The 18475-nt window shown below is 34.9% G+C and overlaps 1 protein-coding gene across 8 annotated transcripts in view; it reads left to right on the plus strand.

The window, feature by feature from the left end:
• MCTP1 (multiple C2 and transmembrane domain containing 1) overlaps window positions 1-18475 on the plus strand; it is a gene marked incomplete at its 5' end in the record, with an annotated part of 531499 nt that overhangs the window by 423124 nt on the left and 89900 nt on the right. For 6 of the 8 annotated variants that reach the window (XM_081287709.1, XM_081287710.1, XM_081287711.1 and 3 more), the window contains one exon: window positions 14716-14835. The exons of the other annotated variants lie outside the window; for them this stretch is intronic. In XM_081287709.1, the coding sequence (XP_081143835.1) occupies window positions 14716-14835 (120 nt within the window). The remainder of the gene's footprint in view (window positions 1-14715; window positions 14836-18475) is intronic. 8 annotated transcript variants of the gene reach the window in all.

Genomic DNA, 18475 nt, shown 5'->3' on the forward strand with positions numbered 1-18475 from the left:
GTTATATTGAGGTAGAATTTATAGCCATAAAAGTCAACCTATTTAAATTGTATAATTTACTGGTTTTTAGTACAGTTACAGAATTGTGTAACCAGCATTTCAAAAGGATCCCTCTTGCATGTTCCCCCCTCCAGCCCCTGCCAATTGCTAATCTGCTTTCTTTTCTTTTCTATTTATTTTTCATTGCAGTACTGGGTATTGAATGCAGGGACACTTTACTACTGAGCTACATTCCCAATCCTTTTTATTGTTCATTATAAGGCTCAACAAATTTCCCAGATTGGCCTCCATCTTTTGATCCTCCTATCTCAGCTTCCAGAGTGAGCTGGGACTACAGGTGCACAACACTGTACCCAGCTCCCTTATCTGTTTTCTATTTCTAGTGACTTGCCTTTTCTGTATATTCTATAAATGGAATCATATAATATATCCTTTGCATCTGACTTCTCTCACTTAGGGTATTGATTTTGAGCCTATGACCTAGAAGGTATCAGCAGTGTCTTCTTTCTATTGAGGAATAATATTCCATTGTATGGCTACAGCACATTTGGATTATTCATTCACCAGCTGATAAACATTTTTTTGTTTCCATTTTGAGGGTGTCATGAATAATACTGCATGAATGTGCAAATCTTTATCTAGGCATACATTTTCATTTCTTTTGGCTCTCTGAGAGTGGAATTGGTGGTTTGCAAGGTAAGTTTACATTTGCCATTTTAAGAAAATACCAAAATGTTTTGTAGAGTGGCTGCACTCTTTTGCATTTCCACCAATAGTATATGACCATTCTAATTTCTACTTATGTTCACCAACATATAGTACTTTTCACCTTGATAGTCGTTTCAGTGAATAGGAAGTGGTATCTTCTTGTGGTTTAGTTTACATTTCCCTAGTGACTAATCATGTTGAACTCTCCATGTGTTTTTTAACTATTCATGTGTTTTCTTTGGTAAAATGTCTGTTAAATCTTTTGCCTATTTTTAGTTTGGTTTTCATCTTTATATTATTAAGTTTTGAGTGTTCTTTATATATTCTGAATACAAGTCCTTTATTATATATACTATTTACAATTACTTTCTTTTAACACGAGGCTTGTCTTTTCCATTTTTAATGGCCTTTTTTGTATCACTAAAGTTTTTAACTTTTAGGAATCTAATACAGGTACTTACACATAAAGAGAGAGAGAGAGAGAGAGAGAGAGAGAGAGAAATAGAATGAGAGGTTAAGAGTAGGAGAGAAAATGTGTTAAGTGTTATATCTATGAATTCTTTGCATACCCAAAACCACAAATATTTTCTTTCGTTTTCTTCTAGATATTTTATGGTTTCAGCTCTATAATCTATTTTGTATTAACTTTTGCACACAGTAATTTTATTACTATTAAAGATAGATTTATTTATACCATTGTGCTCAGTATCACGGCTAACCCTAAAGATGTCTTTGGGAAAGTTCCAAAGACATACAGAAAGGGATAACTTTTGGTTTATATAATTTAATCTCAAATGACATCACCTTTCAACTAGTACTTACATTTGCTTCTTTAGACACTATTAATAGCCCATATGTTTCCTTGAGAGTCATTAAATTCCAGAGAGATATAAAACTCTCCTTGTGAATAATTTAAAAGATTGAACAAAGTCATCTTTTGAGTCACTGTCCTGATAATGAATATCCAAGTAAATTGTCAACAAGAAACTGATGGTCATCATGTGAGAGTTCGACATCAAAGGTGTCCCATCTAAACCTATGATTAATACCAGCTTAAATACCCTCTTTTGTTTAAGTAGAATTCAATATTTAGTCATTCAGGAAAACTGAGCATAGGAACACACTGATAGAAAAAAATGCAGAAAATTTTTACTTAAAAAATACTCAAAGAAGCGTAAATGTTTATTGAGAATCATACATCAGCACCTTGTGGCTCAACAAAATATGTCCATTCCTGACAGGTCATTTTTAGAAATGAGATTTTACAGGCAATCAAATACAACAACAAAAATGTCTGAGAGATAATGCATCTCAGCATCCCCATGTCAATGAAGTGAAAGCTTTTCTGAAAATGAAATGGCCTTCTTTTAGAACTCTGGAATCCTAAACTACAAGACATTTCAGGAACTATTTTGGCTGAAAATGATATGAGAGATTTTTCTTCTTCATAATTTTTATTACAGTGGAAATGGTTTTTTGTATTTCTAACAGTTTGACAAGAGCTAATTACAATGCGCTCATCTGTTTTGTGGACTAATTTGAGCCATCGGGCATCAACACCATAGACATGCAGCAGCATTGCAAATGATACGCATGCTTCCCTTGCTCCAAGAATTTGTACTTGCTATAAAAGAAAACAGATTTGGACAGCCCTGAAAAAGTTGGGTTTGGTTTGAAGAAAACATTTCAGAATTACATTAGAGCTGGCCTACAAGTGAACTAAAAATACCTGCTCATCTCAGTGGTCTTGGCCGTGGGCCTTTCCTTTTACTGCAAAAGTCAGGCTGTTTGAACAGTTGGAGTTCGGCTTGCTTGCTGTCTAAACTAGTGTTCTCTGATAACTTCTGTTACCATTGAAACACAAGCCCTGTTGCATTTAAGAGAATATTTAGAGGTGTGGAAAATAGCCAAAAGAAATGTATACTTAGTGTTCAAACCTTTAGGCTTCCCGTGCACTAACGAGACCACTTAGATCTGCTAAGAAATGGGAGAAAGACACTCATCAGTAAACATTACGCAGCAAGGGTAAAAGATGGAATGGAGTAAAGAAGGCTGTTAAAATCAGCCTAAGATGATTATTTGAATTGCAAAGAGAAATGTTCAGACATAGCTAGAGCTGCTAAACATAACTCTTGAAGTTTTTCCAGAACAGAGGGATTGGGGGAATGAGACCAGTGAAGGAGAAAATTAGAAAATTATAAGACAGAATGGGAGATGAAGTTTCAGAAGCTGGTAAGATAGCTGAAATATATGATATTATTAGGTCTTAAATCTATTTATGAGGGTGAAAATTTTAAAACACACTTTGTGACTTGGACTCTGTGATTTTAAGATTGAAATGAAGATGTTAAATCTGAGCAAAGAATAATCAACAGTAAGGAACTGCAATATAGTATGGAGGATTAAAAAGACAGATCAGAAATTGGTAGCCCAGGAGAGAGATTCATGTTAAGCTGGGTAAGTATGAATGAAATAATTTGAGTAGAAGTGAGTCAGAATGGTACCAAACATCCCCAAACTTGGCAGAGTGCAACCCTCTGTGCATCAGCTACTGTACAAAAAGAATGACTATAATTCATCATCTGCTTTCTTAAAGGCATTCCTGTTCAGCGAGTTAGAACTGGAAGTATAAAGACTGCAGGTCTAATTTTTAAAGTAACTTGTATCACAGACTTCACTAACATGTGTTTGGCTTGTTAGATGGCTGGGTATACTATTTTCTGGCACAGTATATAGAACAGAGGGAGTTTCCCCCCATGAGCAACTGAAATGCCAGCTGTTGCCTTAAATATTGTACCTGTTCATGATGGAGATCGCTTTAAAGCCAAAATTCAAGCTTAGGGGAAAATTTCACATTTTGTACATCAGCAAACATTGGTATAAAAATTGTGTGTCTAGATAACAGCATTTACATACATAAGAAGGGGAAATGACCAAGATCCTATTTCAGAAATAGGTTCAGATTCATTTCAGGAAAAGATTCATTTCTTTAAAAATTTATAAAAGTAACTGTGTGTAATAAGTTTTCATAAATCTCTACAGAACTTCTCAAGTCCCAGAAAGTATATAATAATGGTAAGTTTATATGAAAAATATTCCTAAATAAAAGATCATGTTTAACACAATAATTTAGTTTACTAATAATTTAAGAACTGGAAAGACAGAAAGGGATATCCAAACCTTATTTAATGACTTGAATATCCTGGAAAAGGTAATGCCTTTTTCATTGTCACTGGAGGCATAAAGGGATGACGAATGATTACTCTAACAATTACTCAAGAAATACATAAAGGAACACATAAGAATGAGTTAAGGCTATTTAGCTCAATGAACTGGTCTTTCTCCAATATACCCATTCTCCAGGATCCAACTCTTTCTGGAAGAACCCACGACTATTTACTAGCAGAGATAAAGAACATTCAATGCTTTATTTGTTAGTTAGGAAAAAAAGTGTTTTAATGTTGGTTCTCAATTTATTTTAGTTTCTGGAGTGATTGTTACTGCATATCAGCAACCTCCTTGTGGGCCAAATGATACCAATTGCTCTTTATTGTCCATCTTTGGTCATTTGAAATAATACATATGTGTTGATCTGGAGTCTGAAAGAATAACTTTTTATACACCTCCATTATGAGTAATCCAAACTTTTGCAAATGATAAAGCTATTAAAATTAAAACATCAACTGTATTCAATATTGTGATTGTTATTATAAGCTACTAGGTAAAGAACTAATTTCTAAGGGAAAGTACCTCCAGGAATCAACATTCTCTAGGCATCTACAAACATTTGTCACTTTAATTCTACATCCAAACTTTTATTAACATTAAGCTCACAACATTGCAGGGATTTCTTATCTTTGTGTGTGGTTGATGTGATATTCAGATTGGACACACTCTGGGCTTTACATTTTGGAGTAGTCAATGTTCTCAAAGCAAAGCTAGAGATTTTCATCTCTGAATTTGATAAAAATGATGCAAAATATTAGTACAGTTTGCTGAAAAGAAAAGAAAAAAAAGAAACATCTAAATAAATAAATAATTTCCTAAACCTTCTGACTGGCAGGTTCTATCAGTATCTCCATCAAGAAAAGTGGTGTGCATTTTCCTATGATTAGTTAATAGCATTATTTCTGAGGGTATTTTGGTCCATTTTGTTGTAGAGATCCCTCAGTAGCTGTTTCCATGGATCACATGTAGCATATCTTCAAACAAATACTATCTAGTTTTCACATTTGCTTCTTTAATAGATGGAGTCAAGCTATGCTTTTCAAAAAAACATGGATGTTCTAAGATTGTCAACTTTAAGTTTCAGATAGCAACTTTAAAAATCCACTGGTCAATTTCACAAAATAAAGAATGGGAACCTTCTGATGTATTTGGTTGAAGTAAATCTGAACAATGTTTTTTCTACACCATCTGTAAAAAAATGAACCAAAGTATAGACATGTGTTCAATTCAATGTTTGCTAGTAAATTAACCATTTTTTCTTTTCTTTTCTTTTCTTTTTTTAACTACTCCTAACTACATACCTCATTCCATCACCAAAACAGAGATGCACAACCTTCCTAACATGGTTTGCCTATTCAATACCAGGAAGCATTTTTTAGATAGTGCACTCTTGAGTTTTTGCTGTAAACATATTTCATTAGTCAGTTTTTTCATCACTAACCAAAATACCTGGTATAAACAACTGAGAAGAAGAAAGATTTATTTGGGGTCATACTTTCAGAGATTTCAGTCCGTGGTCATCTGACTCCATTGCTTTAGGCCTGAGGTGAGATAGAACATCATGGCAGAAGGGCATGGCAGGGGAAAGCTCCTTAGTTCAATCACAGCTGGAGACAGAGGGGGAGGGGAGGGGCCAAACACAAGAAATGACCTTCTAGGGAATACCCAGTGACCTACTTCCTCCAACCAGGTCCCACCTCCCAATAGTCCATGCAAGTTATTAATCCATTAAACATATTAATCCACTGATGAGATTAAAGCCCTCATGATCAATCACTTCCCAAAAGTCCCACCTCTGGACACTGAAAAACCTTCAACACGTCAGTTTTGGGAAGACATTCCAGATCTAAATCATAACACATAGAAAATTAGTGTTCCAAAACAAAAAAAAAATGTCTTTTTTATTTGATAAACTAATCAGAAAGAAAGCTGTTCTCATTCTAGTTAATAGGAGAGAGAGAGATTGCTCTATGTGGGGCTCTTTTGAGCATACAAAGCCCCTCCCTGCACCTTGTCACTGTGGCATGATCACAGGAAACAGCATCTCAACACAGAGAGAATCAGTGGGCCTAAGGTCAGTTTCCTGCTTCTGTTCATGTTAGATAGAGAATTGTCCAAACAAAGTAAAGCCTTTTCTTCCAAAAAGCCACAATTCATACTTTAAAACTACCTTGGAAAGTCTGTCCTTATCCTAGGAACTAGTCTGGCTCACCTTGCCCATCTTTTCTCCTATGATGAGAGGAAGTGGTACAAAATGCTTTAAAGAACCAACCATAAATAAAGACCTTAAAAGAGGTGATACCACCTACTGTTTAATATAAGGCAAAACTGCCCCTCTTCCCCCAAAGACTAGGCTTGAAAGTTCTGAAATGTGGTGGAGCCTGACTTAATTCAAGGGAGAGGAAATAAGCACAAGGAATTCACCTCCACTTATTCTTTAACCATACTTTTAATATTAAACATTAATAGTGAGAGAGAAAAATCTAGTACAAATGCTTATGTATGAGTGTAGCATTTTTTCCCTACTGCTAACTTACTCTCAACCCCTAAGTCGTAAGTCATGCTGTCACCATGGAAATATGCCCAGCCTTCTTCTGTGTGCACTTGTGTATGTATGAATGTATACTTTCTTCTAAATTGTAGAATATTCTATTGTCTACATAGCAAACTGATATTGTTTCTCGAAAAGGACTTCTGCTAGCATTCTGAGCAGGAAAATTCGCACTGGGTGAGAATGTCCTGCGTTTGTCAGAATGATCCATACCCTTGGTGCCACCCACTGAAGAAAGTACAGTATCTCCCTTCTCTCACTCTAGTCCTTGTGACAACTAAAAATACTCTACATATTTCCAAGAGAACCCGGGGGAGGGAAGTGGCAGTCTGCTCCTAAGCATTTGAAAGTTGACCTTCCTACTTCTTTTTTTCTTTTCTTCTTTAGTGCTAAAAAGGATGTAAGGAGGCAACTGATGGGATTAATTCACAAACAGTGCTTTCATTTAGCTTCGTACTACACTCTTCAATCAAATTTTTAATCCAGGAATTTTACCTCCTTCCCAATTCTTATGAAATCTTTTTCAAAAAGAAAAGTGAAATATTTGGGGTTTCACTTTACATTCATTCCTAGCCTTCTTGTTTAAGACCAGCCTTATTGGCAGAGGTGAAACTTTTTTTTTTTTTGTAAGTTTTCATCACTGCAACCAGTTTTTATATATTGCTAAGCACCTTGAAGTTTTTTTCTTAAATCATTGTTTAAAAAGCATATCCTATGTATTTATCATCTACATAATTAGAGGCCTCTCTCACATCAGGGAATTTTCTGAGATCACATGTTCTCTGTTAGACCAAAAAAAGTCCTTTTGGATTAATTCTTATAAGCATACGCTCTTTGGGCACATTTCCTCCTTCTGTTTTACTTGAAATAGATATTATTGAGTGATGAGACAAATAGAAAAACATTAGGGGGTGAAGGTAGAGTGAAAAACGGGTTAATACTGTGAAGGCCTGAGTGTAAATGTGTGTGAAGTTCAAGGAAAAAAATGAAATTAGAGAGGAAAAGGATTTTCTAAAAGGACCATGAAATAATTAATTGTTTTGTAAGAAATGGCCTTTCCATGTAGGCAGAAAATTTTTTCACTTCTTTCTGAAGAGACAGTCAAATAGAGAATCTCATCTCTTAATTAGAAAGAAAAATACTCATCAAACACATCTCATCACTGGCGAGCTAATGATCCACAGCTGTTAGTCTGAAAGGGCAGGCTTTTTTCCTGAACAGTAGGAAGTGTTAATCATTTTGGATGAGATTTCTTTTTAAAATATACTGTAGTTTGCAAAAGAATAGGATATTCAATATTCTAACTTAAATGATTTTTTGAAGTGGTCTCCCCCAGGGATACTGTCATGTGTGGCACTGAATGATCATTGAATGCAGGCATCTCCCATTGCACTTCAATGGGAGCATCAATTGATGAGATGATGTGAATGGCTGGGTCCTGTCTGGGACTCTTAAACCTCCAAGCTCAAAGAAATACAAATCATGCATGTCCTGCACCTCCTAAGAAATTGTGTGGCTATAAAATCTTGATATTTTGAGTCATTCACTCGACTTTATATAATTTGCTTTTTTTTAATACAAATGAAAAGGCTTATCCTATCTTCACTTAGCTTCTCAGTAGAACAGATTTTTTGTTTGTTTAATCTTCGTGTGAAAAAGCCAGGCTTTTTTGTCTATAAAATGTAATTGGCTCATTCAGTTTCCAACCCTTGCCTTTACAGCCACCTTGCTAACCTCTTCTAAACATTTTGGACAGAAGAAAACCCCATTTAATAGAAACCTTGTGAATAGCCAACTTTTGATTATTCAGAACCATGTGAGAGAGTGAGAAAAAGGAAGAATGAAATGGGCTCCACAAGCCTCGTTTCCACAATTAGTTTTTGACCTCTTTGCCATACCAAAAGGTGTTCTTTGCAGACACCTACGAAGTATCATTCCCTTTCTTAGCACTGATGTGAAAGTAGCCATCCCAGAGCAAAGAAGAAGACATAAGAAAATCGACAAACTGAATCAGTACCTAAATCAATATTCACTATAAAATTCTCCACCTTAGAGTCAGTGGGCCTTTATGGGAAAAACACCCTGGATTAGGAATCAGCAGACCTAGTTCTGCAACTAATAGAGAGTGTCCTTAGACAAGCCTCAAAATTCCTGAGCCTGTTTCCTCACTTGTAAAATGAAGTCTTCTGATTCTTAGTCTTCACAGTCTGCCTCTCAGGTCTTTCCCCTTAAGTTCATCCTATGATACTTTTAAAGACAAATTATATTATTTATTTTTTAGTAAGTTTAAAATGTTCAAAACCACCATTCTGAATTTTTAGGATTAAAATTTAGAATGCTTTTAAATACTAAACCAAATAGACTTAAGGATTACATTTTGTGGTAATGCTGCTAATATTATGAGCAAGGTAATAGTGAATTAAATAAAATGTGTTTGAACTTAAAAATGAAAAAGGATTATGGTCAAGTATTGTCATTTGTAAAACTGCCAGTTCAGAGCAAGATTTTATTTTATATTTAGGGGCATGAGATTTTTTTTTCAAATGGTTAACATTTTAAAACTTAATTGTTTTAACTCCAGAGTTAACAAAATCTGCAATGTATACAAATGCCATTTGCTAATAATAGTGAGCTACTGTAAAGATCTGAATTTTTCTTTTTCTGTATTTTAATTATACCCTCTGTTTAACACAACTTCAGCCATCTTCTCAGAAAAATTATCATATTGAGTTAGAGGATTAGTTTATAAGTCTGTGTAATTTTCTTGGAAATAACTTTAAATATGAAAAAGCATTAAATTGCATTTATATAGTACTTTGTGATACAGCATTTCCACATATGTCACTCATTTACTACCCGAAGTCATCTTCTGAGATAGGCCAAGATTACCAGGTTTATAGATACAAGACTAAAATCAAAGAGAGTAGTCATCTTTCCCAGGGTCCTGTGATGATCAAATATCAGGCTAAAACCACTTCTTCAAGCTTGTGGTGCAAACCATATTCCACCATACCATAGTATCTCCTTGCAGAGAGAGTAATATATCAGTTAGCTTTTGTTCTTTAACAAACTGCTCCAGAATTTGTAGTTTAAAGAAACTACTGTTCATTTAGTGATGACTTTGTGGACCAGCACTCTGGACCAGTTTCAGCTGGGCTTATGCATGCATCTTCAGTCAACTTGTCCTCAGGTAGGCAGCTGTGCTCTTGGGTGCTGGCTTTCAGCTAAGGTGATGGGGTGGCTGTGTCATGTGTTTTTTTAGGCCTCTGCTTTCATCATATTTGATACTCTTGATCAATCACAAAATACCTGGATAAAGGGCAGCGTGAACAAACTAGGGTCTTCACTGTACATGATCATCACAATCTAAACACTGAAAATGGCACTTATTTCATTATCTCTTCCTTTTCTAGTTGGCATGACTTCTTTAAGATCTCTCTTATCTTAAAACAATCATTAACTATATGTTCTAAGGCAGTGTAGGAAATGTGATAAACTGCAAGAAGTCCAAAAAAGAATTATACATAATATGAGTCAATCTAATTCTGTTTTCTGAGCACCTTGTAGGTGCCAACAGTAGGCAAATTCCACCTCACAGTCAAAAAGTAAATCATATAATTTCCCCTCTTCAGATGATAAAGCTAAATGAAATCTAGTAACTTGCTCAGGGTCATGGCTAGGACCTGGGGAACATGCATGCCTCTAAGCCTTCGGTGAACACCAATGTACTCTTCAATGGACGAAAAGACCAGCAGTCTGTTGAGGGATTCCATTATCTTGGTTGACATTCCAAAGTTAGTTGAAAGAGGACATTTGAAAGTCAGGATAATGGGTAGAACTCTCAGTATTCTTTCCTAATGATGGAGATTGTGTGTACTATCACTATTTGGCTAATATGTCTCATGAAGAGTTTCTGCTATAGAATTCTAAATATAAATCACAACCACCATTTAGTAATTTTTAAAAAGAAAACCATCAAATACTTAGAATAGTTTCAGTTTCTAGTGGTCTGGGATAACTAATATATGCCTACGTTTTTGGTTTGGAATGGAGGCATGAGTTCTTTAAAAGTCAAATGTAGATGGTCCCAGTTTCCTTATAAAACATGGTGTCAGGGGTGAAGTGGGAGACAGTGAAAGGGAGAGTGTGTGACATGTAAGGGGAAATAATGGAAGGATATGATAGTGATGGAATTGAATGAAGTTAAATACTATATAAATTTGTGAGAGTCCTTGTCACCTAAAAAAATTCTAGAATCCTTGGGTCCTCTTTCCACGTTCCACACAGGTAAAAGGGATTCTAGAAGTTTGGATAAGGACAAATGCTAAACATTTTATGGTTTGTATTTGTATTCTGTGAATGTGTTGAGGATTTATTTCTTAATTTCTTTTCTCATCCTATTTTAACCCATGAATATATCTCAACCTATGGAAAAGTGTAGTCAGGACCAAGGACAGATCCGATGCTGATCTGGCCATCCTTGGGTTTTCTCCCACCTGCAGCTTCTTTCTCCTGATGCCCTACTGGAATACTGAAAGCCTAGCCTTTTCATTATCTCAGTTTTGTTGTTTTTGTTTTTTGTACTGGGACTTGAACCCAGGGATGCTTAACCACTGAGCCACATGCCCAACCCTTTTTTATGTTTTTTGGGGTCTTTTTTTGTTTTTGTTTGTTTGTTTGTTTGTTTTTTAAGAGACAGGGTCTCACTAAGTTGCTGAGACTTTCTTTGAACTCAGGATCCTCCTGCCTCAGCCTCCCAAGCCCCTGGGATTACAGGCATGTGCCACTACACTTGGCTCATTATCACAGTTTTTCTGTAGTGAAGAAGATAGGAACAAGTTTAGCACAGTGGGTCCCTAGGAAGAGGCCTCGGTATAAAGAGAATGAGTAAAAAAGTTCCTTTATTTCTCTGAGGGCAATTTTTATCAGAGGACTCTCACCAGCTAATAAGAACAATATAGTGAAGGATTTCTTTTTCTTAGTGATTCTTAATAATCTGACTCCTGAGATGATGTTTTTCCTGCTTTTGAACACCCAGTGTTTCATAGCACATACATGGTAAGTATTCAATGAATATATTTTAACCTTTTGTAAACTTCAATTGGGTGTTGAAAAAGAAAAATAAATAAATGCTTATGTATTTAGAATCTATTCAAAGATTTCTTGGGGTTTTAAAAGATAAAGATGTTTCAAGAATAGGAGTTCCTTTCTCAATTACTCAAATAATAGATTCTTAAAGAACACATACTAGGAAAGGAGACTGTTTTTCCACTGCCAGGATCCCTAAACCTAATGTAATTTCTTCCTTTGTTTCTCTTTTCTGTGTCTTTCCCTAACCCATGTTCTCATGCCCATGTCTACAGGATGCATATACACTACAGGTATTCATGAGAAGTTTCATGTCAGTTCTGAGTATTACATTTTAAGAAAGCTATTGATATATTGATTTGTATCTGATACAAGGTAGAAGTCTAAAATAGGGAAGTTCCCAGAAATCATACTTTGTTACTGTGCTTGAAGCAATCGGTGATATCAAACCTAGAGAAGAAAAAAGCATGGAAGATGTTTTGATTACTTGCAGAATTATTATCTAGAAAGTTTTTTCTATATAAAAGGCCTATAACTAACACCAATACATAGACATTACAAAAAGTTTATTCTGGAATACACTAGGGGTAGACACTACAAGGGAGAATATATATGCTCAACAGGTTAAAAAATGATTACAGTTTGTCATATTTAGCAGTAGAATAATCTTAATACCTGCCATGAGGTTAGAATATACTGAGTAGAGGGAGTACTCTCAGAAAAAGCAAACATATAAGAAGGGCCTAGAGGAAAGACTGTGCTCAGACCATAACATGCAAAACAGTTCATGCCTGCATAGCCAGGATGTAAAGAGAATATTGTCCAGAAGCACTAAGGTAGACTTATTTATTGGGGAGAGAAATTTGCTAGTTGTATCCAAGGTTGTAGTTCTGAATGCATTTTTCTGAAGTCCATTGGTTTTATGTAGTGGCTCTATAGTAATTTTACTAATAGTTTACTAATAATTTTACTAATAGATTTCTGTTGAGTAATTTAGGAATCCAGTGTCCATTTACTCATTAATTAAGTAAAAATTTACTTACTGAGTATTTAAGTAGTATTCTAAGCTCTGGATATAAAACAGTGAACAAAAAAGAGGTCTCTACCCTTAAGGATTTTACATTCTCATGGGTGTCTAAAGGTTATACAAAATGTGTAAAGAATTAATATGGATTCTAGTAAAAAATAATTCTCCCCTTTACATATATTGATGTCTATTAAATTTATCTTAGTTCATTTCCTGAATTATTTTTATAAACATGAATTTTAATAATCATATCTGTAAATCATGATTTTTATCATCTTTGTATATATTTTACAAATTTCGAAAATTAAATGCAAATATTTTATTTTTATAGAAATCTTTCTGCTTTTATGATGAAAGAAAAGATATGGGTCATGTTTCATGTTTTGCAATATTTGGAAATTTTCTTATTGAGGAATTTAAATCTATAGTTACCATGTAATTCTGTTCAAAATTTATTTCTTGGGTTACTAAATCATTAATTATGCTTTTTGGTGTTCATCTGGGTTATGAATATAAAAAAATTGAATATAATGTACTATTTTCAAAATTTAGTGTTAAAAAATGAGATGGTACAGTCATGTCATAAAGTCATTTCAAATATTGAAGTATTGAGGTGATCAGGTTTATAGACCTCTGTCTAGACATGAAAACACAGAGACAATGTGACTTTCCAAGGTCTAGATCCTGGGTCTTGCAGCTATCAGGATGGGATCTCTATCACTCCACACAGTTTACTTCTCTCTGCCATTTGGGCAGGCTGTAGGCTAGACTGAGAGGTATTATGAGGCTGCACGTAGCCCATGCTGCTGTGCCTGGCATGAGTGTCCTTACGCCCTCCATGTCCTGACCTATCAAATACAAGGTGCTTGTCATCCCAACCAGCTAACTGAAATCCCTAGTAAAGCTATCATTCAGCTAAATTTTAGTAGGCAGATGACTTTCCAGCTTTCACTATTAGAATTTGAGGACCTTAGTGAATAATTAAATTTCCTGAGTATCAATAATATTTACACAATAATGGTTTTGCCCACTTATTGGGTACCAAGCAGTATATTGAATCCTTAAGGCATTTTAATGATTTAATTCTCATACCTGTGAAGTGACACTTCTATTGCCCCCATTTTAGAGAAAGAAATTAAAGAGAGAACATACATATAGGTTGCTGAAAGGTTGTACAGCTAGTTAGCATTAGAGTCAGCTCTTAAATCCCACCTAACTTAACATAACCTTAGTTTAACAGCAGGAGCCACAGACCCAGTGAATTTAGATGATCTGTCCAGGAGTTTGGTGGGGGTGTGGTGTGAGTCACATGTCACATCCAAAGTTGTGCTGTTTTCCAGTGTAAATGCTCTTAGAATGGCTCCATCTGCTACCCTGGATTCTTAGTCTAACACTTATCTTACAACAAAAAATAGTTTATATATTTAGAGAAATAGATGGCTTTTAAAAATAATATAAATAGGCATTTTAGAATTTCCTTTGGCAAAATAACTTGATAGAATTACTCTTTATTTTTTTTCAATAGCTGTTTGATTTCTATACTGAATATTAAGCCAACCTTTTTTCACACTTGTTGGTAGCGGTGCTTTTTCATAATGTGACATCTTTGGGGCTCTCAGGTGTAGACTTGGTATTTTCATCTGCCTATTATTCTGGTTGCATTGTGTTATCCAAGTGAGATTTTTTAAAAAGTTCCTAATGTTAAATAGTGTTTCATTCTTTGTCATTAAGGCAGATAGATCAGGCTATTGTAACAATGCAGCGAAGCTCATTTTGCTGTCTTTTTTTTTTTTTTTTTTTTGTCAAACCTAACAATAATTTCACTGGAGGAGAAAAATTAAAATTGCCTCTTTGACAATGTAATGATATCAGTTTTTCCTTCACAGAAATTAAACAAAGTAAAAAAAAAAAATCTTAACAGTGGCCTTCAAGGGGTCAGTTATGCTTTTAGAAAAATGCTTAACAAGTTCTTAGGGCTTTTGTTTTCAAGATAAATCTTCCTGTTCTGAACCACTTAGTTTTTGTGGTTTTTGAAGTAGAGAATGAATAAGAAAGTCCATCTAATGAAATTCAGAGTTGACTCATCTCTTTTTCTCTCTTCTCTCTCCTCCAGCTCTTTCTCTTTGTTGTCTGGAACTTTGAGCTCTACATGATACCACTGGTTTTGTTGTTACTATTGACATGGAACTACTTCTTGATAATATCAGGGAAAGATAACAGGCAACGTGATACAGTAAGTCTCTACTTTCCTACTTGTGTGTGTGTTTGTTCTTACTCCTAGTTTCTCTGACAAGATCAACATTGAATTTGGTTTTACAAACCAGAAATTCTGTCTATAAATACTCAAGTTTGGAGGAAAGTTTTATCAGATCAAAACTAATAACTCTTTGGTCCTAACACAATAGAAAGTATTTACCTATTTCTAACATTACACTTACCATGGTAAAAACTAAAGTAGCAAGTACACCAAAGAATGAACTGTGATTTTCTTTCATCATAAATGGCTGTTCCTCAAAATGATTGTTTCTTTTGGTCTCTTTATTTGTTTTATGTCTTAATGATTCCTAAACTAAGACATTTCACAAAATTATTAATGATCCGACCAAATGACAGTGCTCTCTATACAGTCATTGGAAGGAAGGAAGGACTGATGGCTGTTGACCTGCAAAAGTGTATTAAAGTACCTTAATTTGGGCTGGAGCTGTGGCTCAGTGGCAGAGTGCTTGCCTAGAATGCCCAGGGCACTGGATGCGATCCTCAGCACCACATAAAAATAAACAAATAAAATAAAGGCATTCTGTCCATCTACAACTACAAAGAAAAAAAAGTTTAAAAAAAGTACCTTAATTCAATGAACATTTGCTGAACAACAACTTCTCTTTGTTGGGATTGTATTGAGATACTAGCTCAAGGATGAAGACCTTCCCTTTAATCTAGGGAAAGTTAAATTAAATCCACCTCCCCTCTTTGGCATTTTTAAAAGTTTTCAGAATGTGTGAGACAAAGTTTCTCTCGGTCCCCCACCCCTTAGACTAAGAAGTTGAAGCTAGTCACACTAGAATCACTTTTGTTGTTCTCCTGCCCAGCTTTGTTCCCCTTAGATTATTCCAGTCTCTATATCCCTAGAATATTTGCTTCCAAAAACTTCCCAACATATAAATAATGAGGAAGGGGGTGTCTTCTCCAAACACTGCATTTGTAATTGAATATCTAGACAGATAACTGCTGAGAAGAATTTAAGAATTACCAGACGTGAGAATCTACTTGGTAACTGTATGTTCTTTCCCGTCAGATTACATAAATGTTTTAAATGCACCTTTAAGGGTCTCCATTTGATGTGTAATCAGAACTGTTTATCAACTACTGTGTGCATAATGATGCAGTTATTTGATCACCATTTTAAATTATTATGTAATAAAATTCTTATAATATTAAGCACCATGTTTGCACAGATGTACCTGTGAAATAAAAGAACTCCCCTTTGAAGTAAAGTGCACTTCAAGTGGTAACATAAGCAAAATATACTTCTTCAAAATTATTTTCTTTATCATCAAAATTAAAGAAAAATCCTGATTCACAAACACTTAAGTGCATGGCAAAGTTCCCAAAAACATACCATATTTACTTTCCTATTTTATTTCTGTTTCCCTCACTAGATTGTAAGTTTGAAAGAAGAGACTGTGTTCGTCTTTGTATTTCCCTCTGTCTTTAGATGTAATTTGCAAGTTAGAGGTGCTCAAAATATTTTTTTGTAAACTATAGCAAATCAAAGATGAGATTGTTAATAGAGATTTTAATGGTTAGGTGGCATCAATAGACAAGAAGTTATTATTATTGGCAAGGGTTTTATGGATACATATTTAAATTGCACACTAAGAGACAAGCCCCAAATGCTATAAGCACTAGTGTCATGGGGACTAATAGGTACTTTTGTCAATTAATCCCCAATATTTTCTTTAGGAAAATAGGACTCTGTCAGACAATTGCTTTTTTGTCCCATTTATTTCGGGGAGATTGTCAAGAGAGAAGAATATCTACTTTTCATTCAGTTGCCTTGAGACAAATTTGCAAATACGATTATTTGCAAATAGGAAAATGTGGTAATTTAGTTTTAGCTTCGTAATCCTATGAGGAGACTTATCTTCAACATTTCGTCATTTGTTTGAGAATTCTTAGTGAAAAATTCTGAAGCTGTGGACTTTGCTTATTATCTTTTCCAGAATATACATGCCTCAGATGGAAAAGTCCACTTTTAGAGGAGAAATAATAATATATAATGTGTCCTTGGTACTTAAAATTCTCTCAGACTTTTTATAAGCCTGTAGAAAATTACATAATATGTAATTAAAATTATATAACATGTAACGTTTCAACAATCATTTCTTTTTTTTAAAATAAAATACAACTCCAAAATAGAATTTACCAAATCTTCCTTTTATGCATATATCTTCTAACAGATTCTTCCTTTTAGCCCTGGACAACATTTTATCCCCCAGTACAGCCCACTGTGGAACATTCTGTAGTCTAAATCTCTTGGAATGCCAACCACACTCCATAACTCCCAGTAATTGCCTTTTATTTGCCCAAAACACACATATCCACATATTCTGTTCTTTCCAGGCACCAGAGCAGCAATCACAACGTTTCATTCAGCTTCTTATTCACTGGCTCAGTTGAGACCTTACGTAACTCTTAAATCCAATTTGTCTAATTATGTGTTTTCTGGCATACCCAGCTGTGCATTTGAACTGGTTGCTCCTTTTGAATAGAAACCTGGATTATACTTTGCTGGGTACAGATTATGTGTGTGTGTGCATACACACACATATGCACATGCATGCACAAATTAAGGGAAAGTGTTTGTAGGGGTTGCTATGCTGACTTAATGACTTCTGCATTGTGCATAGCCCTAGAAGAATGGTATTTCTCTAAGCTCTTATTGTTGGCCTAGAATTTTGCAGAATCTTTCAGCTTGTGTAAAAACTTTACAAGATCTCTGAGAAGCATTAATCACATTGTTAGCTAACCCTCAAACAGGAAACTTGCTATATTGTGAGGATGGGGATTCTGTCATGAAAAATATACATATCTGTAAATTCAACTGAGCAAATTTTATTAGGATGAAAACTATAAAAGAAAAACAAGTCAAAATGACCTTCAGATCTGTATTGAAAAAAGGAAAAAAAAAGGAAATAATATTTCCATGACCTAAGAAGTTGAAAAAAGAAAATGAACACATGTGAAAGATGAAAAGTACATAAATGGATAAAAATTCTGTCCTCAACATATTGATTGATAGTTGAGATTATAATCACAATAAGAGAAGGTTTCCTTGTGTGTTTATTGTTCATTAGGAAAGCCTTTCCTCTATTGGATATCCTTAAGATCACAGGAGCTGAAACTGTCACCTTTCCCCCACCCCATGGTGCCTGTTCGAGTTTAATGAGAAAACATAAAAGATAGGATCCTTACTGAAGAAGTTTTGCTGCATTTAACAAACTGAACCTGTAAAAGACAAGATAAGTGGCTAGCCATTGCTGAGGCTAAAGCTGTTGACTCAGGGTGCTCATGAGAAAGTTGTGTGTTTAAAATGATATTTCACTTCCACTGTTTCCCAGTTGGACTTGTTAAAAATAAGCACTCCTAGGTCTGAATCTACCTAGGCTGGGACCATGACATTAAAATTTCTAGCATGAGAATTGTTAGGCTTTTCCTGGGAAAACTGTTTAATACGTGTTTCACTCAGAAATGTCCCTGGCATGAAAGGGATATAAAGTTAGAAATGTCATCCTTCTCTTGGTTTGAGTTGTCACTCCAAAACCTGGAGAAAAAATCTCCCCTGCACTGCCTATTAGGCTTATGCCAACCAGCCA

This window comes from Spermophilus citellus (assembly GCF_964194105.1).
Source record: "Spermophilus citellus genome assembly, chromosome: 1".
Classification (NCBI taxonomy): domain Eukaryota; kingdom Metazoa; phylum Chordata; class Mammalia; order Rodentia; family Sciuridae; genus Spermophilus; species Spermophilus citellus.